The sequence below is a fragment of the Octopus sinensis genome, linkage group LG23 (assembly GCF_006345805.1).
Source record: "Octopus sinensis linkage group LG23, ASM634580v1, whole genome shotgun sequence".
NCBI lineage: Eukaryota > Metazoa > Mollusca > Cephalopoda > Octopoda > Octopodidae > Octopus > Octopus sinensis.
This window is the reverse complement of record NC_043019.1, coordinates 5,585,158-5,610,353: the sequence shown is the minus strand read 5'-3', so window position 1 is coordinate 5,610,353 and position 25,196 is coordinate 5,585,158. Positions and strand designations below refer to the sequence as shown.

The window sequence follows — 25,196 nt, the reverse complement described above, 5'->3', positions numbered from 1 at the left end:
TCTCAAATGGTTTACATAGTTCAGTTTACACAAGAGTGAAAAATAAAATAGGAATTTTGAAAGAAGCATCTATAAAACCAGTTTTTAAACATCATATGGCTTTGGGAGCCCACAAAGAATAGAATAGTAATAAAAACAGTCCATAGGCAAAAAATGGTTGAGAACCACTGGTCTATAAGTTTGTCCATCAGTCAGTCCCATAAATATTGTATCAAAGAATCTAGAATGAGAGATTTGTCACAAAGAATAATTGGAAATTGATTCTTCTTTCTCTACAAGGTTGGCATGATGTTGACAACATAGTCCCTCGCTCTCAATGGAAAGTAAACACTCTTGAAGACTTATTCTCTCAAGTTAGGCAGTCAAGACCCACAGATGCACCTGCTATCAAAGGTTAGTCTACAAACTTTCTTCTCACCTATAATTACCAAATTCTTAAGTAATTCTTTGTCACTATTTAGTCATTGTTTCTAAGGTAGCAAGCTGACAGAATCGTTAGCACTCTGGACAAAATGCTTGGTGGCATTTCATTCGTCTTTTATGTTCTGAGTTCAAATTTATTTTTTATTTATTTATTTACAGAGCCATCGGGAGACTCACCAGTCCAGAGGAAAAGAAAAAGTTTAAAGAATCTTTTCTCATTATCACCAAAATTTCAGAAATCCCTTCAAAGGTAAGATTTTAATAATTTACTTCATTATATTGAAGAAAATCTAAAGTAAGTGATGGAGGGTGATAAGCTAATTAAAACAGGTTTGTTTAGCTCAATGACTGCTTATTTGTTGGTCTTTTATAGCGGAAATTTTGGTCATTAGTTAAAACACAGTGTTCCTGAAACTAGAGATACACAACAGATATATACACTCATCAGATGGATTATGGGGTTGACATGCTGGATAATAACTAAGAAGTGCTTAAAAAACTGAATGCTGTGTGTCCTACAGACAGGCACTGAGCAATATGTGTGGAGTAACTTCACGTTGAGGAGTGGAAGTAGAATTTCCTATAATTCAAACTTTTTCATGATCTCAGCAGACAAAATGGAAAAAGGATTGACCCAGAGGATGATGAGGGAGAGGTGCTGGAGCAGCCACTCTAACCCACGGGACTCACACTTGCGGATAGCCATCTCCACCTCAATAGCAGTGTGCAGAGATATGGTTTGGGGGGCTGAGAACACTGGGGGTCTCCTCTGTCACAGGCTCAACCATAGTTTACCTGTGAAAGGTAAACAATACCTTGAAAGTTTGCTTTTCTTAGTCTGACAACCAACAGAATCTGGGCTGGTAGCTGAACTATAGCTTGCTAGACTACAAGTATATTGGTCAGTTAGTGGTCAAGAAATGATAACATCTAACACATACCATCCTCCATGCAAGTACGGGTTAGTTGTTATATATTAACTTATTTCAAATATTAACTTAATCACCATATTTCTACATTAACTAATATATATATATATATATATATAAATGAAAGAATGGAGTTGAACAAAGATGTTAACAAATTCCTTTACTCTCGACATATGTTTCGAAGACAACATGGTTTCATTCCAAAGGAATAAAGGGTGCATTATGCAATCTTCTCGTCAGGAAAGAAAGGGAGCCTCTATCGACAACAAGACAAACAAAAATCCTCGAAATTTTTGTTTGTCTTGTTGTCGAGAGAGGCTCCCTTTCTTTCCTGATGAGAAGCTTGCATAATGCACCCTTTATTCCTTTGGAATGAAAACATGCTGTCTTCGAAACATGTGTCGAGAGTAAAGGAATTTTGTTAACATCTTCGTTCGACTCCATTCTTTCATTTATTCATATACGACACACAAATTTCTGCACATGAACCCAGAATTTCTACCCCTGACAGGTCACTTCAACCGTTTTTCTGACGTGAATTTGCTACCCAGGTTTCGGTTAAACGAATTTTCCATGCTAACGATAAACATAGGATAATTCATTCACCTATTTATATATATATATATATATATAAAACAAACCCAAGTCCTTCTCAACAAGTAGACATTAGTGTAGCCCTTAAGATATGAGTGGTTCCCTGATATATTTTATTGCTCCTTATTTATTAAATGTGATTTATTGTTTCAGAGGGATCTACCTATCCTGCCTCTTGTATCACAAAGACAAAATCCTTGTCACTCCAGAAGATCAGTTGCCAGTTGTGGAAGTTGATGAGAATTATTCAAGCACCTCAATACACACAGATTTTTATTGGCTTATGAAGGTAAGTCACACAAACAGATATGTATTGGAAGCAGATGTATAGGTTGCAGTATATATAAATCTTTTTATTCCTAGAGTAGGCTCAGCATTATGTTATTAGACCAGCAATGAAGACCTGCTATATTTCAATACATGTTTAGGTAAATTCTTATACATTAATACGAGCGTGATCATTGTGATCGTTGCCAGAGCAGCAAACTGGCTTCCGTACCTGTGGCGCGTAAAAGGGCACCATTTGAGTGTGATCATTACCAACGTCACTTCACTGGCACCTGTGTCGGTGGCACGTGTAAAAGATTCGAGCGAGGTCATTGCCAGTACCGCCTGATTGGCCCCCGTGCAGGTGGCACGTAAAAAGCACCCACTACACTCTCGGAGTGGTTGGCGTTAGGAAGGGCATCCAGCTGTAGAAACTCTGCCTGATCAAGACTGGAGCCTGGTGCAGCCATCTGGTTGCCAGCCCTCAGTCATTCGTCCAACCCATGCTAACATGGAAAACAGACGTTTAAACGATGATGATGATGATGATGATGATTAATACAGTCCACTTAGCTGGTAAAAATGAGTACCACCTGTTTTTCAAAAGGTCAGTCCTGTCATATACTGTCTCATGCTGAATCTCCCTGTGAACTACAGGTCTGTGGAGTACTCAGCCACGTGCATGTTAATTTCACAAGCAGGCTGTTCTGTTGATCAGGTCAACTGGGACCTTTGAACAACTCACAAATAAAACTTATGCAAGCTTTACAGTTGCTAGACTTCATAATTTTCTCATTACTTTTCTTGGTGATTATGCTATAGCTCCTATTTCACCAGCATTCTTTGTCTGTTCCTCTATTTCTTTTACCATAACTACCACAGCTTCTAATTGTCTGAACTAGCAAACTATATAAATTACCATCCATTCCAGCCACCGGCGCCAGCATAGAACTCTTGCAGACCATTCTGCTTCACCAGATGGAGTGGCCTTAACTCTTCCTTAACGCTTCTGCTGTGGAGGACTTACTCATGAAAACCTGTCCCCCACAGCAGAAGTATTAGGGTCACTCCCTCTGGTGAAGAGGATTGGCCTTCAAGAGTCCTGTACCGGTGCCACATAAAAAGCACTCATGCTGGTGCCAAGTAAAAGCACCCAGCACACACTGCAAAAAACCAGGCCAAATCAGGCTGGAACGTAGAACAGCTCTTCTGCGTGCCAGCTCTGATCAAACCATCCAATCCATGCTAGCATGGAAAACGGATATTAAGGATGATGATGATGATGATGATGATGATGACAACAATGATGACAACAACAATCACCACCACCACGACCATCATCATCATCATCATCTAGGCTACCTCAAGCACCTTATTCTGCTCACTTGGTTACTTCACTCCTCAAACTTCTAGCTATTACACTTGATCCAATCAAAGTAAAGCTGTCCAGAAACCTCTTGAGCATACGTTTTACTTTTGAGCATACTTTTATCTTTTGAGCTTGCCCCTATATAATTTGAGGAGAAAGAGCTGAGCTTGTAAATCTTTCTTTCAAATAAGTTATATATTGTTCAGCTTTGATGAACAAAATTCAACTGGTTTATTTATAGCATTACTCCTCCTCTAGCTCATTATCTTGTGTAATATACTATAACTTCTTCACTCATATATCTAGTTTGCTACAGTGTGTTCTCTTTCATCTGATATATAATATCAACTTCAACATTGATGTTGATTCTATGGTATCTCACCAAAGACATGCAGTCGTACTACAACTTACATTTTCCCTAATTCACCCCCATCCCTATAAAATATGGGACTTTTCTACCTAAGGTGGTAACCTCTATATGGTTGCTCAAACTACTCAAAAGAGTGACCAATTCTTCCCCAAAGAGAGACACATTGATTAATGGTGACCCCAGGTAGAACACTTTTGATTACAGGTCTGACAGACCAAGGACAACCTGGGGCTAAGCAACAACAACAACACACAAGACTATCTATCAATGTGAAGAATTATTAATGATTTCCCAATTGCTACATAGATTTAATATTGTATTTATTTATCGGTGTGTCTAGAAAGTTCTCCATACAGTTGAATTGTGTTTCTTTTAGATTGCCTGTACCTGGACAGATGTGAAATCACTGCGACATGACATGTACAAAAGTACAAGTGCCGGTTCCACACACTTCCGAGGTAAACTTCTCCAAGCAGCAGCTTTACTACAGGTAAGTTTCTGGAGAGTATTTTTTTCAAGAAATCTTTCTTCTCATTGATCTAAACTCAATACTCACCTGCACGCCCAGCCATCACTCACAAATAAAAAATGACCACAGATATATGTTTCCTTCAATGAAATAGAGAGAAAATGAAGAGAGAAAAGTTTGAGGAGAATCCACTGCACCAGGACTAAAAGCAACAGTCTTGTGTCCTATTTGTGGTCTCAGTTTCATTCTGCAACATTTACACTTCTCTTCGTAACTCTTTGCCATTCTTTACAATCAGCCACTATCTTCTCCCAAGCAGTTACAATCAAACCACCCCCTTCATTAAGAAATTATTTGATGAAATATTTATAAGGGAGTTATGGGTGCTCTTTTTGATGATTGCCATATTTCAGCTCATTGTAGAGCAGTCTTGGAGATCCTAGTGTTCCAAGCAGCACAATTGCAATTCCATCAGGAAGGACTCTGCACTTGACATATTTTGACTCTGCACAACCTTTTTTGTTGGTAATGTGCTTTCACCATCAAATGTTCGTCAGAAACCATAGATGGAGCAACTGACATCTCATCAGGTGTTTGCTATTTCAACAACATCCTGCATAGATTTTAGTAGAACACACTAGACTTGATAGGATTACTGTTTGGGAAAACTTTACTGTTTGCTGACTGGTTTTATGCCATGGTGTTTCCAAAGTGAATCATAGAACTTTCCGAAAGTGAACACGGCCAACTGTCTGTAGCAATCACCTTTGTTGGTGTTGTCAGACGTCATGTTAACCAAATATGGGAATTTTCTCATTACATTTCAAGGCTGATTCACAATCATGATAGGATTATGAAACTGAAACTGAAAGAAACCTGTTGTGTGTATGTGTGTGTCTTATATATATATGTGTGTGTCTCTTGTGTACTGTTGCCGATTTTCTTTCTCTGTCTTCCCTTCCTTGGGCCTTTCCTTTTTCTATGTTTCTGATGAAGAGCTCCGCTCGAAATGTTAAATCCTCCTTCTTTCTTTCCTTTCCTGAGCATCCAATAACACTAAACATGTTCCACATCCTTGCATTGTTGTGGTTTCTCTTTGCTCATGTTTGGATTAACTATATATATATATATATATATATATATATATATTATATATATATATGTATGTATGTATGTATGTATGTAGTATGTATGTATGTATGTATGTATGTATGTATGTATGTATGTATGTATGTATATTTATATGTATGTCTGTGTTTATCCCCACCACCATCGCTTGACAGCCAATGTTGGTGTGTTTACATCCCTGTAACTTAGTGGTTTAGCAAAAGAGGCACAAAGAATAAGTACTAGGCTTACAAAGAATAGGTCCTGGGGTCGATTTCTTCAACTAAACAAGTAAAAGACTAATCCCATAACAGAAATCTCAAAGCTACAAAACAATGCATGACTGATTCCAAGCAACGTGAATAAAAAACCATTGCATTTGACAGAGCAATTTGAATGCTGATGGCTTAAATGTAATAGGCGCAGGAGTGGCTGTGTGGTAAGTAGCTTGCTAACCAACCACATGGTTCCGGGTTCAGTCCCATTGCGTGGCATCTTGGGCAAGTGTCTTCTGCTATAGCCCCGGGCGGACCAATGCCTTGTGAGTGGATTTGGTAGACGGAAACTGAAAGAAGCCTGTCGTATATATGTATATATATATATATATATATATGTATGTGTGTGTGTGTGTTTGTGTGTGTGTTTGTCTCCTTAGCATTGCTTGACAACTGATGCTGGTGTGTTTACGTCCCCGTCACTTAGCGGTTCGGCAAAAGAGATCGATAGAATAAGTAGTGGGCTTACAAAGAATAAGTCTCGGGGGTCGATTTGCTCGACTAAAGGTGGCGCTCCAGCATGGCCACAGTCAAATGACTGAAACAAGTAAAAGAGTAAAAGAGTAAAGAGTATATGTTCCACCCCAGCGCATCCCACACCATGCCATTGCTGTGTGTCTGTATTCTCACTTTACCATTTCTCCTTGTCTTAACAGAGTGCTTTAGGCATCAGTGATCTTGGACAGTTCTACCACCAGCCATTAAAAGACAACAATGGCAGCACCGTATTAGTATGTATCAAGGAAATCAAAGACACCAAATTCCTGGCTCTTGGTTCTGGTAAATGGGTGTCCTTGGCCAAACTTCACCGGAGAATGACTGTTATAGACCAAGACAGCAGTGAAGCGCATGAACTACTCTTGAACTCTGCTGCGGTAAGTAGAATGAGTTCTTCTACCCACTTCTTTTATCAACTTCTTTTTCGAAATATTTTTAAAACAATACTTTTTACATTTTAAATCGAAACCAGCAAAGTTGCAATAACCATGCACACATGCATGCACACACACGCACACACATACAAATAGATATGTATATATTTATGTGTATATATATATATATATATATATATATATATATATATATATTCATCTAATGCAGGATAAAATTTTTTGAAAAAAATTCTGTCAATGGCCAGCATATCAAAAAAATACCTTTATAGTTTAAGTTTAGAAACAATTTATAAGTAAGGGCAAAAGAAAAAAAATTTCTAATGCCAAAATATGCCGAAAATAGACATAATGTCAATAACCATGTAATTTATCAATACAAGCACATATCTCAAAAAAAGCCGATAGAAATTTCAAAAAATCCTGTTATTATCATATCAGACCCGATTTCAGAGTTAGTTCATAAGAACCTTCTCTTCATCAGTGATAAATGCGGCAAAGGAATAAATGAAATACTTACTTATACCCATATATATATATAAGGATAAGATCGTTATTTAAAATACCGATCATATCAGGTGGCTAGCATGGGAATAAAAACCGCATAGGTAATAATTGTTATTAAATTATAATTAAGGGTATCTAAAAGATACCACCATGCTAGATATAGCAGCCAAAACTTGACTCTAAAACCACATTAAATGTTCATACAGCACCAGGAGAGAAGACAAAATGACAAAATAAACAAGCAAAAAAAATTATTGGATAATTCCAGATCCCGGATTTCTGGCTCTTTGTCTTCTCTCCTGGTGCTGTATGAACATTTAATGTGGTTTTAGAGTCAAGTTGTGGCTGCTATATCTAGCATGGTGGTATGTCTTAGATACCCTTAATTATAATATATATATATATATATATATATATATATATATATATATATACATATATATATATATATATGTAGGTCCCGGGTTGAGTCGGCGTTAACCACAGTAAATAAGGTACTCAATACATAGCAGAGTAAATTAATTTATTATATAGAAGGAGCTTCTACAGGACTAGAACTGATTCTTTTGAATGAAACAGTTCTAGTCCTGTAGAAGCTCCTTCTATATAATAAAAAAAAATATATATATATATATATATATTTGGAAGACAGAAACTGAAATAAACTCATTGCATGTATGTGTGTGTGTGTGTTTCTGTGTCTGTGTGTGTGTGCATATGTTTGTGTATCTGTGTTTGTCCCCCCACCATCACTTGACAACCAATGCTGGTGTGCTTACGTCCCTGTAACTTAGCGGTTTGGCAAAAGAGACTGATAGAATAAGTACTAGGTTTACAAAGAATGAGTACTGGAGTTGATTTGTTCGACTAAAGGTGATGCTCCAGCATGGCCGCAGTCAAATGACTGAAACAAATAAGAGAGTAAAAGAGTAACATACATACACACACACAAACACATGTTAACATGTTTTCTTGTATTCTAATAAAAACCAGTTCTCAGTGGTATGTACCACTTATTGTAATAATACAACATCATTTACATACAAAAGTATACCGGAATATCCTGTATTTATTAGATGGAGGTCAACTGCTACACGGCTATCTCCTTTATTTGCTGATAGAGACAGAATGATTCAGGTGAGAGGTCACAGAGGGGGGAGAGAAGTGTTGGGTTGTGATAGGGGTAGACAATGTTAAGACAGAGTGATAGATGGAAACAGGTAGGTGAAGAGAGAAAGAGACCTGAATACAGGTGCTTGTTATATGTGCCAAATTCCAAAGCCATCCATACAAGTTCTCAGCCGGTATTGTTTGGTTGGTTATATTCATAAATGGGTTGAAACAGTTTAACAGATGAAAATAAAAGAAAATTCTCAATGATACACAACATGATAAACCAGGAGCTATGACCTATGATATGATGTGTTATTGACCACATTACTTCATCTTCATAACTTTGCATGAACTTTTAGAAAGTCCTTGCATATATATACAATAACGAAAGGGTTAGCCCTTTACATTGTAGACCATATATATACATTACATTTTACAGTATATACATACATTACATTCTACAACATATACATACTTTACACTGTGCATACTTTTAATATAAACATGTATGGGGTACCTTTATGTGTTTTGTATCTTAAAACAAATAACAATGTACATGTATGTATGTATGTATGTATGTACTTGTACATATATGTCTGTGTGCGTGTGAAACATTATTTTACAGTTTTTTTTTTTATATTGTCTCTTACAGGATATGATTCTTTACAACGACGTTAGTACAGTGCCAACACAACGAGGTTTATACCTTGGCTACTTGAAGTTGGTCAGTTCCATGGAGCTCATCAAAGTTTTCACCCCAAACAATGCGCCAAATATTTTACCACATGTCAAAATCAGGGACTGTCCAAATGTATCAAGGTAAGAATTTTGTCCTGCCAAATTATGCGTGTGTGTGTGTGTTTCTGTGTGTGTGTGTGTGTGTGTGTGTGTGTGTGTTTCTGTGTGTGTGTGTTTCTGTGTGAGTATTATGTTTCTGTATGCATGTGTGTGTGTGTGTGCGTGTGTGTGTGTGTGTGTGTGCATGCGTGCATGCGTGCGTGCGTGCATGTGTGCGTGTGCGTGTGTGTGTGTGTGTGTGTGGTGTGCGTGTGTGTGTGTGTGTGTATGGTTGTGTGACAAGAAGTTTGCTTCCCAGCCAGATGGTTCTGGGTTCAGTTCCATTGCATGGAATAATTGGTGAGTGCCTTCTACTGCTTGGGTCAACCAAAGCCTTGTGAGTGAACTTGGTAGATTAGAAACTGAAAGAAGCCCAGCATGTGTGTGTGTGTGTGTGTGTGTATGCAACAATTATAACAATATACAATATAGAGACTGATATATCCTCAAAATTTATTTCCTTTTATTTTACAACGTTGTCGTAACCATAAAAATCTGCCATAGGACATCGCAAAATAAATAGAAATAAATTCTGGGGATGTACCAATCTCCATATTCTCTGTCATTATAATTATTGGTAATATTACACTCCAAACAATATTACCAACCAGAGAAGCAAACATGGAATTACTCATCAGAGGAATTTACAGCTTCAGTGACTACTTCTCGTTGTCATAAACATTAAATACTAATCATTGTGGTTAGTCATAACCTGGAACATAACTTAGATTGACCACAGTATCTACTCGGATAATACATCCTTTGAGTCTCACATTAATCTATATATGTTGGTTGTCAAGTGGTGACAGTGGACAAACACATATACAAAGACACACACAGATATATATATATATATCTGGGCTTGGTGCAGCCTTCTGGCTTCCCAGACCCCAGTTGAACCGTCCAACCCATGCTAGCATGGAAAGCAGACGCTAAACGATGATGATAATGATGATGAATAAGGGTGAAAAATTTAATATTAATTTGATTAATATCAATTTAAAACCAGTGGTCCAGCATATTTAAAAATCTGAAGTTTCAGAAAAAAATTATATTACATACATGTATACATGTATGTGTATATATATGATATATATATATATATATATATATATATATATATATATATATATATATATATATATGTGTGTATATAAAATAGTAATGCAAATAGTATTGCTTTCCAGTAAATATCGGTACTTCGTTGTGTCATATATTTACTTCTATACATTTATATATATATATATATATATGATATATATTTATGTATATATATATATATGATATATATTTATGTATATATATATGTGTGTGTGCGTGTCTGTGTATGTGCTTGTACCCCTTCATCACTTGATAACCAGTGTTGGTGTGTTTACGTCCCCGTAACTTACCAGTACAGCGAAAGAGACTGATTGAATAAGTATCAGGCTTAACAGAATAATAACAAGTCTTGGGTGGCGGGGCCATCCATTTGATTAGAATTCTTCAGGGTGGTGCCTCAGCATGGCTGCAGTCTAATGACTGAAACAAGTAAAAGATAAAAGATTCACACACACACACACACACCACACATACAAACACACACTCACACACACACAGTTCAAGATGAGACGTTCAATTTTGATCTCCTTAATATTGAAGTTTCTATCTCTATAATGATGATGTCCATAGTGTTGACGATGGTGATGATGATGATTCCTTTCCCCTCACCTTTACTGTATTTCATTTCAGAGAAGAATGGTTGTGGTTACAGCATTTTCGGAAAGGAGTTGATGCCCTTCCAACTGCATCTACCATTCAGAAAGATTTCCATCGGAGTTTAAACAAAGCAATCCAACAACTATTAGATCTGATGGGTAAGTTGAAATCTAAAATAAATCCTATTAGAACCTTGGTTAAAATTTGATAGCCATGTGGTTAAGCTAGTGGCCACTGACCATATATGGTCAGGAGTTCAAGCCTTACTGCAGCTACAGGTATTGCATTGTAGTTCTAAGAACAATATATAATGATTTGCATTAATGCAGTGAGCTGGCAGAATCGTTGGCAAACGTTAGCTCATTAGCAGAATCGTTAGCACGCCAGGCGAAATGCTTAGCAGTATTTTGTCTGCCGTTACGTTCTGGGTTCAAATTCCACCGAGGTCGACTTTGCCTTTCATCCTTTCAGGGTCGATAAATTAAGTGCCAGTTACGCACTGGGGTCAATATAATCGACTTAATCCCTTTGTCTGTCCTTGTTTGTTCCCTCTATGTTGTTTTTGATGAGCAATTGTGGGCAATAAAGAAATAAGAATCGATGGCAAACCAGGCAAAATGCTTAGTAGCATTTTATCTGTTTTTACATTCTGCTGAGGTCAACTTTGCCCTTCATCCTTTCAGGGGTCAATAAAATAAGTACCAGTTGAACACTAGGGTCAATGTAATTGACTTAGCCCTCCCCAAAATTACTGGCCTTGTACCAAAGTTTGAAACCAATATATAATGAAACTGTGGGGGCACAATGGCCCAGTGGTTAGGGCAGCGAACTCTCGGTCGGAGGATCGCAGTTTCGATTCCCAGACCAGGCGTTCTGTGTGTTTATTGAGCAAAAACACCTAAACTCCACGTGGTTCCGGCAGAAGATAATGGCGAAATTTCTGCTGACTCTTTCACCATAACTTTCTCTCACTCTTTCCTCCTGCATCTTGCATCTCACCTGTGGTGGACCGGTGTTCCGTCCAGGTGGGGAACCTATACGCCAAGGAAACTGGGAAACCAGGAAACCGGATCCTAATGAGCCAGGTGTGGCTCGAGAAGGAACAAACAATACTACTAATATAAAAGGGCATGATTGTCACATCATCCAATTTTATCCCCTTGACTACAGAATCATTATGTGTTGCCTGAAAGATCTGAATAGATTGTATTCTCTCTCACCTTTGAATGTCTGTCTCTGATTGCAGGAATGGCTGACCAAGCAGATAATCATAGGCTGTATGATCTTGAAGTGGTTGAGTTGAGTAAAGATGTAGCATTCTTGGTGTTACTTCCACCAACCGAAGATGTTTGTATAGTGCCAGGAAAGGATATTGAACCATTCACCCAGTACACAGAACTGCTGACTTTGCCTGTTCAAGTCTTTGAAATGAGTAAGTACCTAGAATTTGCCAAAGTATTCTTTTTTTGTTTTCCTTTTACGTTTATGTATTTGTTTTGCAAGATTCTTGATATGGAGTAGTGTGATGAAACAAATATTGTTATACCGTAAATCCTCGAGTCTAGTTCGCCCATGACTATAATACGCAGGGGATTTTTGGGGGCTGTACCTCTGAAAAACCTAAACCTTGTGTATTATACACACCCCTTCTCTAACTTGAGTCAAGGAGGTCTATATAACGTCCTTGGTTTGTAAAAATGTATACGGTAACGTCCTTTATTATTATTGTATATATAACATGATGCAAATGTGTAGCTTTTTTGTGCATTTTGTTTGCAGAAAATAAAGAAATAACAGTAATAACGTTTAATAAATGTTGCTTACTGCAAGTTATGGATGATTCTTTTATGACTTCATTGCTTTCATGCTTAGCTTAAGGTATTTTCACGCCCGACATCACAAAATGTGTCTGAATAAACATTGCCGGACAGCAAATAGAGACTCGGACATTGCTTAGAAAATATTTTTCATTTTTAACCTTGTATATAGTACACACTAGGGATTTTGACCTTTAAATTTTGGGAAAAAAATGCGGATTATACTCAAGGATTTATGGTACTTGGGGATGGTCATATTTTGCCAATTAAATACATGCATTATATATTTGGTCTTCACTTGAGCTTTATTATTGTTTTTTAGTTTCTTTGTCAAAGTTCTTTCATCACACATCCTGTGACCTATTCAGGGATTCTCTATCCCATGTGTCTCCTTTTGTTCTGGAATAAGTAAAGCAATAATAATAATAAAGCTAAAGTGAAAACCAAATATATAATACCTGCATTGTTTAATTAGCAAAATATGGCCATCCCCAAGTATAACAATATTCATTTTTTTAATCTTTTTATTTTCTGATTTTGTTTCTCTTGTTGTTTAATGCCAGATTATAAATTAATTATAAATTAATTTTTAAAACCAATGTTTTCTCTGATCCTATTTACAGATCACATGACAACCTACCAACCAGATTTATTGTCTTTGTACTCTCGTCTATCCTCTATTTTGGAGTGTGACCTAGGACTTGCACAACAAGCACAGAGAGAGGTAGATATCTCATCTTTCCAACCTATAGCTATACTTGTAGATCAAGCCCATAGCTTTTTAGCATCATCAACTGAACTTAAGTTCGCCTGTAATCGTAGGATTTATGTTATCACTGCAACAGTGTAGAAGAGCTGTGAGTTCTTTGTTTCCCCCCTATCTTCACCCCAATTAAAACAGATTTTAGTTACATTTTCCCCTTATATTAGACACAAAAATAATATGAAAACAATAACTTTAAGATATATTGTTCCCACTTAACAGATTCTGTTTCTAAATATATTTATAGACATTGGTTAGAAAATATGAAAAATCTGTACAAAAAAAAGATTAAAACTGCATCAAAAAAGATTAAAAAAAGATTAAAACTGCATCAAAGTTGAGTCTTTAATGAAAAAAATACAAATAGATTTCAGTAAAAAAATATATATGAACATAACTTTTTTTTCTTCTTGTAGGCATTTTCCTCTCCAGAATTAGTTGCTGCCAAGGAACGGGTGGATCTTTTGACCAATCTTCAACTGGAAGCAGAGAAAATATGGAAAACTAACCGCTGGATTATGGATATAATAACATTTTCTCGAGACAAGACAAAGCGAGATGGTGGAATAGCAGTAAAAGCTCTTTTGTCACAGACTTATGGACCTCAGGTTCTTGCAATTGGAGATATTGGAAGATTAACGAATTCCAGTCACAGTTCTTTAATGAGCAGCGACTCTTTATTCTGTGATTCCAATTTGATCAGTGTCGGCAAAGACAACAGGAAAATTGCCAAGTTTTATGATCCAACACAAGAAAACAACAGCAACAACAATCAAGAGAATAGTATGTTAAAGCAAACATCATCGTCCAAAACGGATGTGATTCGTGTTTATGCAGCATATGAAACAGGGCTCGCAAAAGGTACGAGTGTCCGCTTATGTGTAACGCACAATACAACAGCAGAAGAAGTCGTTAGTTTGGTGGTGCAGGAATTAAACAAGGAAGTAATTAAAAAACATTTAGATGGTCCTGTTTATGACGAACTGCACTTGAACAATTTCTGCCTTGTGGTTTGTAGCACCGAAAACAAGGAGAAGCTGATACCTGGTGACTGTAAGCTGATGACTTTACAGAGTCCATGGTGTAAAGGTAGATATTATGTGAAGATGAAATCAGAGCAGGTTGTTGCCATGGAAACATCACAGGCTACCACTGTATAAATGGTAGACAGGAATATTCCAAAAGTCAACCCTGTTCAGGACTGAACTTGCATTTGAAAGAGGAAAAACTCCAAACCTGTTGATTCATTGAAATATTTCCTCTTCTTTCATTACACAACTTCCAAAATTTAATTTATTTTCAATAATATACCTCCAAAAGATCTGTTGTCACTCATATATGTGAATACATGCATATATATATATATATATATATATATAATATATATATATATATATATATATATATATATATATATATGTATGTATGTATGTATGTATGTATGTATTATGTATGTATGTATGTATGTATGTATGTATGTATGTATATGTGAATACATGCATATATATATATATATGTATGTATATGTCAATATATATACATAGAGAGACACACATACACACAGACATATAAAATGAAGAGCAAAAAAAAAAACAAATCGAAGAGAAATGAGCATCCCAGGGTAGAATTGAACCTACGTCCATTTTTTAATTCCGGCCGAAAATTTTCTGACATTTTATCAATACCTTAAATACATTAATACAGGTTCACATATATACATTTGTGTGTGTATAAGTGTGGCTACACATAAACACACACACGTTTATGAAAAGTGCTCCCGCATGGCCTTAGCTGTGATAGCTACAATAAAACAAAATATAATTTATTTACGCACATACTCATGTATATGTATCTATATACACACACTCACACATATGCATAGATATATATAAATATGTATACAGGTACATATATATATACAGGCATATATAAATAGATATATGCATGTATGTATATATTATATATATATATATATAATATATATATATATACATATACATATATATATGATAGTATTTATACATGTATATACCTATACATATATACATGCATATAGTCATGTGTATGTGAGTATATATATATATGTATATATACCACGTGTGTATGTATATACACATATACATACTTGTATATACATATGTATTATATATTCATGTGTTTATGTATATATACATGCATATATATATATATATATAATATATATATATATATATATATATAGGCACAAACACACACTCATATTGTAGGGGCTGTACTCTTTCACTTCAACTGCTGACTTTGGGGGTCTGTCTTTAGATGAGTAAAAACCTGGTACATTCATTGCTGCACAATATATACATACATTGAATATACATACATATATGTATACACAGTTATATATTTTTAGTTATATAGCTTTGGTTGTTTCATTAGTTATAACCAGTGAATGTTAAGATGAATTGTTATATATCGACAGACCTTGGCTGAAAATTTCAACCCATTACAAGTGTGATACCATTCCCATAAGACTGTACGGTGTATTTTTATAGAACCCACCCATAGTGTTCTTTCTCCCTGTTTCATGCTGAACAAAAGTCACAACAACCATCAACATTGAGTCAGTGTTAACAAACTGATACTAGCTTTGAAATTACACCCTATATTTATGTATATACACCCCCTTATTTATGTATATACGCATCAAATATAGTCGCATCAAATGTACACTAAGCACAATATCTTCTCGAAAAAAAAAATTTCATTGATATTTTTTTTTCAAAGCTGTTTGAAAAAATGAGAAATATTTTTTAAAAATAAATCTTAAAGAAAACAGAATCTGTTTTGAAAACTGATTCTAACACACTGATATTTTGGGGTACATAAGGTGTATGCATATATGTATATATATATATTATATGTATGTATATATGTATATAATATATATATATATATATATGTATTATATATATATATATATATATGTATATATGTATATATATATATATGTATATATATATATGTATGTATATATATATGTATGTATATATGTATATATATATATTATAATATATATATATATTATATATATGTATGTATGTATGTATATTATATATATATATATATGTATATATATATATATATATATATATATATATATATATATATATGTATGTATGTATGTATATATTATATATATATATATATATGTTATATATATATATATATGTATGTATGTATGTATGTATATATATTATATAATATATATATATGTATGTATATATATAATATATATGTATATATATATATATATATATATATATATATATATATATAGTATATATATATATTATATATATATATATGTATACATATGCACACGCACACAAAACTGTATATAAAATAATAACCTAATCAAGGAAAAATTCCATAATGGCACAAATTAACTTATTTGGAAGCAATGATGATGGTCTTTGGGTATTTTTTCTCTGTAACTGAAGAAATTAATTCAGCAGATTCAAAACAATAACCATTCCAGTGTTTATATTTTTTAGTTCTTTGTTTTTATTGTCTTGTTCTGCAGTTTGTTGAAATGTGCACATCTACTTCACATGCATGTATATATATGGGTGTATGTGCATATATATATGTAATATACGTGTGTTTGGTGAAGGTTATGAACATACATACACATGTATTTGTGTATGTGTGTATATATATATATATATTTGTATATAAGTGATATTCAATAGCCAATGTTAATAAATGTTAATCCATTCATGTCAGAAGGCAGTAAGCTGGCAGAATCGTTAGCACGCTGGGCAAAATGCTTAGCGGCATTTTGTCCGTCTTTATGTTCTGAGTTCAAATTCCACCAAGGTTTACTTTGCCTTTCATCCTTCCAGGATCGATAAAATAAGTACCAGTTATGCACTGGGGTGTTGATGTATTTGACCTATTCTTGAAATTACTGGCCTTGTGCCAAAATTTGAAACCAGAATGTTCATGTTAGAATGTGTATATATAATACTTTCTATAAAATGGCTTCACATCTGTATATGTATATATACATACATTATTATCAGTGGGTATTGTATAAATGCATGTGTATATCTATATCTATGCGTGCGTGTGTGTGTGTGTGTGTATCTGTACATAGATGTGTGTGTGTGTGTGTGTGTTGTGTGTGGAAGTGGATGAATGAGAGGGAAGCCAATTGCCTGGCTGTTTTGTTTTACAGCAAGTTGTGATCAAATCGTAACAAAGTTGTATTTAATTTTATCCTGGAAGGAAACTTGGTTCAATAATTCTATGAGAGTGTTTTTTTATAGAAGAGCCTACAGTAACAAATATGAAACTATCTGGAAAAATGTGTTCACAAAGAGAATTATATCAAATCTGATCTAATTTTATGTTGAAACATAATTTATGAATAATAAAAATAAAAATCTAGTAGTCCATCGTGTTTTGTAAATATTTAACCCTTTCGTTACTGTATTTATTTTGAGATGCTCTGTGTTTCTTTCAATTATTTTAGATATAACAATGAATTTAGTAAAATAACTAGGTTCTCATTAAGCTAGTGTTAGGAACATAAATTGTGACTAAGGTTTCGTGGAAGATTTGAATTCAAAACTTATGAAAACAGGACATTTGTACTCAGAGCCAGAGCCAGTTTCAGCCGGGTTGGTATCAAAAGGGTTAATGGTCAGAAGAAATATGGAAAAGAGAGAGTAAGGCATAAATAGAACTGGTAAGTGTGTACGGGAGGTGTTATAGCTGTGGGTTGTCGTTTGCCAATGATTAGCAGAAATTTTATTTATACACTCCAACATTGGAGTTTCTTGATAATTAACTCTTTAGCATTTATACCAACAAAAATATTCTTTCTGCCTCATGCCAACAAAAATATTTTTTCTGCTTCATGTTCAAAAATATTCTTTCTGCTTCTTGTTCAAAAATATTCTTTCTGCTTCATGTTCAAAAATATTTTTTCTGCTTCATGTTCAAAAATATTCTTTCTGCTTCATGTTCAAAAATATTCTTTCTGCTTCATGTTCAAAAATATTCTTTCTGCTTCATGTTCAAAAATATTCTTTCTGCTTCATGTTCAAAAATATTCTTTCTGCTTCATGTCCAAAAATATTCTTTGTGCTCCATGTTCAAAAATATTCTTTCTGCTTCATGTCCAAAAATATTCTTTCTGCTTCATGTTCAAAAATATTTTTTCTGCTTCACGTTCAAAAATATTCTTTCTGCTTCATGTCCAAAAATATTCTTTCTGCTTCATGTTCAAATTGGCTAGATCTGGCTTCTCACACCTATCATTCAATGTCATTTTAATAATGATCTATCACATTATTGAAATCTGAGTTACAAGATAATTTATGATTAATTCAAAATAATGTGAATAAATAAGTATTAAATTTGACTGAGTAATCTGAACGCTAAAAGGATTAAATTACAATGAAAGGTTGTGGCAATGACCTTCATGACCAGAAGATATATATATATATTGAGACCTCCTTCAGTCATGGCTGATTGTGGGATTGCACCTAGAAAGTTACCCTCCCAGGCAGAAGTCCAGGCAAGGTTGTTTACGGAAGACCAGCAGTCGCCCATGCATGCTGGCCTCCCCTCTCCATGCCACCAGTGTTATCCAAGGGAAAGGCAAAGGGGCCGATACCACTTGGCACCAGTGACATCGCAACTCATCTCTGCAGCTGAGTGAACTGGAGCAACGTGAAAATAAAATGTCTTGCTCAAGAACACAACACGCAACCCGGTCCGGTATTTGAACTCACAACCTCATGATCGTAAGCTCAATGCTTTAACCACTGAGCCATGTGCCTTCACTATGTGTGTGTGTGTGTGTAGGTATGTTGGTGCAAATAGAAAAATAGAACTCAAAATATGAGTATACGTATATTTTTATTGATATTTAGCAGAAGCAATAAAGTGACTAAAGAGTTTTGTATATTGGCGCTTACCAAATGCCAGTACACAAAACTCTTGGACCTTGCTTCTGCTAAATATTGATAAAAATATATACTTTTATATTCTGTAAATGACAATAATAATATCTTATAAGCTTAATGTAAAATTTGGCACCGCTTTTCAAAAACATCACAGAAAATGCACATGATAATTATATATAGAGAGACACCTTGGCTGAAGTCATTCTTGAAATTATGTTGGTTTTCAAAAATAATACCTGGAAAAATAAAAATCAAGTCAGTCCAACAATAATATTGGAATTGTAAAAACACTAAAAACCATCGGAAGCACAGAAAATGATGTTACAATAAATAAGAATAAAAGCATATAAAATCATATCAAAATAGTACAGTAAATGCTAAAATACACACCATAAAGTAGTGTAGCCTAATTCACTAAAGCATCAGCTGTGTTGGCTTATTTATGTCTTTCATATTTCACTGGTAGTTAAGCATCGTCGTGATTCCTGAGATTGTTTTGAATTCAGATTTGTTTACATCTGTTCATCATTTAGATTCTCTCACTTACATTTATTTGTAACTTTAATTTTTGGCCCCATGCCGCCTACGAAAAGTCCTGGTGAAAGTGCTAAGTGTCATGTTATGATGCTGGAGGATAAGTCGGCGATGATAAAACATCATGATGAAGGGGAAAAAGTTGTAGTGACTGCATAATGTTTTGGAATGAGTCGGACAACTGTATTGAGGATTGTGCATAATAAGGACAAGATTTTAATACATATCACATCTGAAGCCCCAGGGATGAATAATACTGTCATCAGAAAAGAGGCAAAATCTTTGAAGAAATGGAAAGTCTTCTATCTATTTGGATTGATAGGAAGAATCATCCAAATGCTATTCTTAGTCAAGAAATCGTTCAGGAGAAAGCATTGTCTTTATTTGAGAACCCAAAGAAAAAATATCCAGATGAGAAAGATGTAGAGTTCAAGGCAAGTCAAGGATGGTTTATGAGATTTAAAAGCTGGAGAAGTTATCACTTCCTTATTAAGAAGCAAGGTGAAAGCATATCAGCTGATGGAACATGCAGCAGTGGAATTTCCTGCGACATTGAAGAAGATCATCGAAAAAAACAAGTAATAAATAAAGAAGAAGAAGAGCAAGTCAAACTTGAGCCACACCACTTCACCATTAAGAAAATGCAGCAAGCATTTGTGCATGTTGGAAAAGGTCTTGCTATGCTCAAAGATATGGATCCAAATGCTGCAAATGTGTTATTATCATTTAGCATTTAAACTGGCCTCTCGCTCATGCTCTACAATGTCATTCTAGAAATAGGCAATAAGATTTCAAAGCTGTGTGATAAATGCATGATTAATTCATAACAATGTGAATACATAGGCATTACATATGACAGAGTAATCTGAATGCTAAAGGGTCTGTGTCCAGTTTCCATGACAACTAGAAAACCGACCATGCTCTGTCTTCTAGACCAAGGCTTCTACAGCTGGCTGCCATTCCTTACATGAACCATTTTACAGCATGTGCTGGGGTGTATTTATTTCATGGTACCAGCATTAACAATGATCACTTCCTAACTTGCAAGCCTAAGGGGCTCAAAGTGGTCCGTATAGCTAAGCAGGGTGGGGGACAGAAGAGAGAGTAGTTGACAACCCCAGGCAGAGAGATGAGATATGGTAAGAGGAAAGGACATTACAGGGAAGACTCTGAAAAAATTGTCCTGGTATTAGAGTAAATTTGCAATTGCTATGGTTACTAACAGTCGATACATGTGTAGGCCTATTTGAGGCTGTATTTATATATAAATGTGAATTGAAGGTAATGCTAATGCCACTTCATCATAATCCTTATTACTATTATTATTATATCGAGGCAGCGAGATGGCAGAATTGTTAGCACAGTGGACAAAATGCCTAGTAGTATTTCACCTGTTACTACATTCTGAGTTCAAATTCTTTGGATTTCATCCTTTCAGGATCGATAAATTAAGTTACTACCAGTCAATTATTGGGGCTGATGTGATCGACTATCCCCACTCCCCACAAATTCCAGGCCTTGTGCCTTAGAAAGGATTATTATTATTATTATTATTATTATTATTATTATATTATTATTATTATTATTATTTTTATTATTATTTTTATTATTATTATATGTTTGACTTTTGGCTCTAAGTCTCACCCAGAGACCTCAAGAGACCACAGGTTGGAAGTTCATGTTGTTGTTATGCCTAGTGTGCCATATATTTGGGGGTTTTTTTGGTGTTGTACTAGTGAATGTCCAAAAAAAAAAAACCAAAATATTTGTTTTAAACCCTGAGATTACATAGAAAGTATTTTGCGTAGGATTTGAGCAGTTCCCATGAGCACTATCTTTTGGATTTCTGCCATTTTGGGGTTTCCTGGTATCTTTGGACGATATGCTGAGGGCTTCTATGGCGTTCATGGAGGCTATGGTTCTCGCAATGAGGAGGGAACCAGGCTGCTGGAGTTCTGTGATGCGAATAGTCTTATGGTTTGCAACACTAACTTCAGGAAGCCAACAAGCCACTTGGTCACCTACCGTTCGGGCCAGCATACTAGCCAAATCGACTACATCCTTGCCAGAAAAAGGGAAAAATGGCTGCTTATAAATGCCAAAACCTTCCCAGGCAAAGAATGTACCCCACAACATAGAATGGTAGTCAGTGACTTTAGGATCAGGACTAAGAGGACGACTAGAAGACGACCAACATGGAGAAGAAGGATCTAGAAGCTTAAAGACCCTGCAAATGGACAGAGATTTAGAGACATGTTACTTGAAGCCTTCGATGAAATAGAAGGGGGTATAGCTACACATGGGTAGAAGATAACTGGGCGCTTCTAAGGGACAACCTACTAAAAGCCACTGACCAGATCTGTGGCTGGTGCAAAGTCCCCACAAGACCCAAAATAACGTGGTGGTGGAACAATACTGTTGACAGGGCTATTAGACAAAAGAAACAGGCTTGGAAGGACTGGAAGAACGGTGGTAGCAGGGAAGTGTATCAGACTGAAAGAAGGGAAGCTAGGAGGCAGGTTTATTTAGCCAGAGGGGAAGCAGATAAGAAAAAATTTGCCAATGTCCTGCTCCGTGAGGATGAAAGACTTGAGGTATTTCGTATAGCAAGACAGTGTGTGAGAGAGAATCGTGACGTGGTAGGAGAAAAATGTGTTCGCACGGATGACGGCTCACTTGCGCTAAATGAGGATGCAAAGAGAGAGGTTTGGAGAAGCCACTATGAAAGGTTGCTGAATGAGGAAAATGAATGGGATAAAGAGAGTCTGCCGAATGTTGACCCAACAGAGGGACCAGCAATCCGGGTTGAAAGTTCCTTAGTAGTTAAGGCAATTAAAAGCATGAAAACAGGAAAAGCCCCAGGCCCATCAGGAATTACTGCAGAGATGCTCAAAATATCTGGTAGTGCCGGCTATAGCCTAGTCACCCGTATAGTTAACAAGGTGATACACAAAGGAGTCATTCCCAATGACTGGTGTAGCAGCATAATAGTCAGCTGCTACAAAGGTAAAGGTGACGCCCTAGATACAAATAACTACGGGGTATCAAGCTGCTGGATCAGGTAATGAAGGTTACGGAGAGGGTTATAGCCCAACTAATTAGAGAGAGAGTTAGCCTAGATCAGATGCAGTTTGGGTTCGTGCCAGGGAAAAGTACTACTGATGCTATTTTCATGGTAAGACAGCTGCAGGAGAAATACCTAGCCAAAGACAAGCCCCTATACCTGGCCTTTGTTGATATGGAGAAAGCCTTCGACAGGGTCCCCCGATCCCTCATCTGGTGGTCAATGAGGAAACTAGGGATAGATGAATGGTTAGTGAAAGCTGTACAAGCCATGTACAGAGACGCTGCTAGTAAGGTGAGGGTTGGCATCGAGTACAGTGAAGAATTCAGGGTAGAGGTTGGGGTCCACCAAGGTTCAGTCCTCAGTCTCCTCCTATTTATCATAGTCCTCCAGGCAATAACGGAGGAATTCAAGACAGGATGCCCCTGGGAGCTCCTCTATGCTGATGACCTTGCTCTAATTGCTGAGTCTCTATCAGAACTAGAGGAGAAGTTTCAGGTATGGAAGCAAGGTTTAGAATCGAAGGGCCTTAGAATCAACCTAGCCAAAACCAAAGTCCTAATAAGTAGGAAGGTAGACCAATCACAAACGCCTTCAGGTAGATGGCCCTGCTCGATCTGTAGAAAAGGGGTAGGTAGAAACTCTATAAGATGCACCAAGTGTAAGCTATGGACACATAAGAGGTGCAGCAATGTCAAAGGAAGGCTAACTAGGAAGATGGTTTTTGTATGTGGCAGATGTTCAGGAACAATAAACACTGAAAATGCTCTGAGACCAACTTCCGTCACTTTCCAGGGAGAAAAACTAGAAGTAGTTGATAGTTTCCGTTACCTAGGTGACCAAGTCAGTAGCGGGGGCGGGTGTGCTGAAAGTATAACTGCTAGAGTAAGAATAGCCTGGGCAAAGTTTAGAGAGCTCTTACCCCTGCTGGTGACAAAAGGCCTCTCGCTCAAAGTAAAAGGCAGACTGTATGATGCATGTGTACGTACAGCCATGCTACATGGTAGTGAAACTTGGGCTGTGACTGCTGAGGATTTGCATAAGCTCGCAAGAAATGAAGCTAGTATGCTCCGATGGATGTGTAACGTCAGTGTTCATAATCGACAGAGTGTAAGTACCTTGAGAGAAAAGTTGAACCTAAGAAGCATCAGTTGTTGTGTGCAAGAGAGACGTTTGCGCTGGTATGGTCATGTGATGAGAATGGCTGAAGATAGTTGTGTGCGAAAGTGCCACACCCTGGCAGTTGAGGGGACCTGTGGAAAAGGTAGACCCAGGAAAACCTGGGTCGAGGTGGTGAAGCACGACCTTCGAACTTTAGGTCTCACCAAGGAAATGACCAGAGACCGAGACCTTTGGAAGTATGCTGTGCGTGAGAAAACCCGGCAAGACCAGTGAGAACAGTCAAAATCAAAATCAAACCAAATCAATACATATATCAGAAAGCAGAACCAAATTGAGGTCGATCAACATCAGGGCCCCCGTGCAGGTGACATGTAAAAGCACCATCCGTTCGTGGCCGTTTGCCAGCTCTGTCTGGCCCCCATGCCGGTGACGTAAAAACACCATCAGTTCGTGTCCGTTGCCAGCTTCGCCTGGCCCCCGTGCCGGTGACACATAAAAGCACCATCTGTTTCGTGGCCATTTGCCAGCTCTGTCTGGCCCTCGTGTTGGTGGCACATAAAAGCACCATCCGTTCGTGTCCAATGCCAGCCTCACCTGGCCCCTGTGCCAGTGACACGTAAAAGCACCATCCGTTTCATGGCCGTTTGCCAGCTCTGTCTGGCCCCAGTGTTGGTGGCACGTAAAAGCACCATCCATTCGTGTCCATTGCCAGCCTCACCTGGCCCCCGTGCCGCTGACACGTAAAAGCACCATCTGTTTCGTGGCCATTTGCCAGCTCTGTCTGGCCCCGTGTTGGTGGCACGTAAAAGCACCATCCATTCGTGTCCGTTGCCAGCCTCGCCTGGCCCCGTGCCGGTGACACGTAAAAGCACCATCCGTTCGTGGCCGTTTGCCAGCTCTGTCTGGCACCTGTGCGGGTGGCACGTAAAAAGCACCCACTACACTCACGGAGTGGTTGGCATTAGGAAGGGCATCCAGCCGTAGAAACACTGCCAGATCCGACTGGGCCTGATGAAGCCTTCCAGCTTCACAGATCCCAGTTGAACCGTCCAACCCATGCTAGCATGGAGAATGGACGCTAAATGATGATGATG

General features: G+C 36.8%; 1 protein-coding gene across 6 annotated transcripts in view; it reads left to right on the top strand.

The window, feature by feature from the left end:
* Window positions 1-15,257, top strand: part of LOC115223718 (ankyrin repeat and fibronectin type-III domain-containing protein 1) — a 238,818-nt gene extending 223,561 nt beyond the window's left edge. For 5 of the 6 annotated variants that reach the window (XM_036512367.1, XM_029794396.2, XM_029794398.2 and 2 more), the window contains 11 exons: window positions 280-393; window positions 583-673; window positions 2,100-2,235; window positions 4,329-4,442; window positions 6,460-6,678; window positions 8,966-9,132; window positions 10,882-11,006; window positions 12,095-12,280; window positions 13,289-13,389; window positions 13,845-14,847; window positions 14,977-15,257. In XM_036512367.1, the coding sequence (XP_036368260.1) occupies window positions 280-393; window positions 583-673; window positions 2,100-2,235; window positions 4,329-4,442; window positions 6,460-6,678; window positions 8,966-9,132; window positions 10,882-11,006; window positions 12,095-12,280; window positions 13,289-13,389; window positions 13,845-14,588 (1,997 nt within the window). In that variant the 3' untranslated portion in view covers window positions 14,589-14,847; window positions 14,977-15,257. Of the gene's footprint in view, window positions 1-279; window positions 394-582; window positions 674-2,099; window positions 2,236-4,328; window positions 4,443-6,459; window positions 6,679-8,965; window positions 9,133-10,881; window positions 11,007-12,094; window positions 12,281-13,288; window positions 13,390-13,844; window positions 14,852-14,976 lie in introns of all 6 variants that reach the window. The other variant, XM_029794397.2, reaches the window with a different exon arrangement.
* The last annotated feature ends 9,939 nt before the right edge of the window (window positions 15,258-25,196 follow it).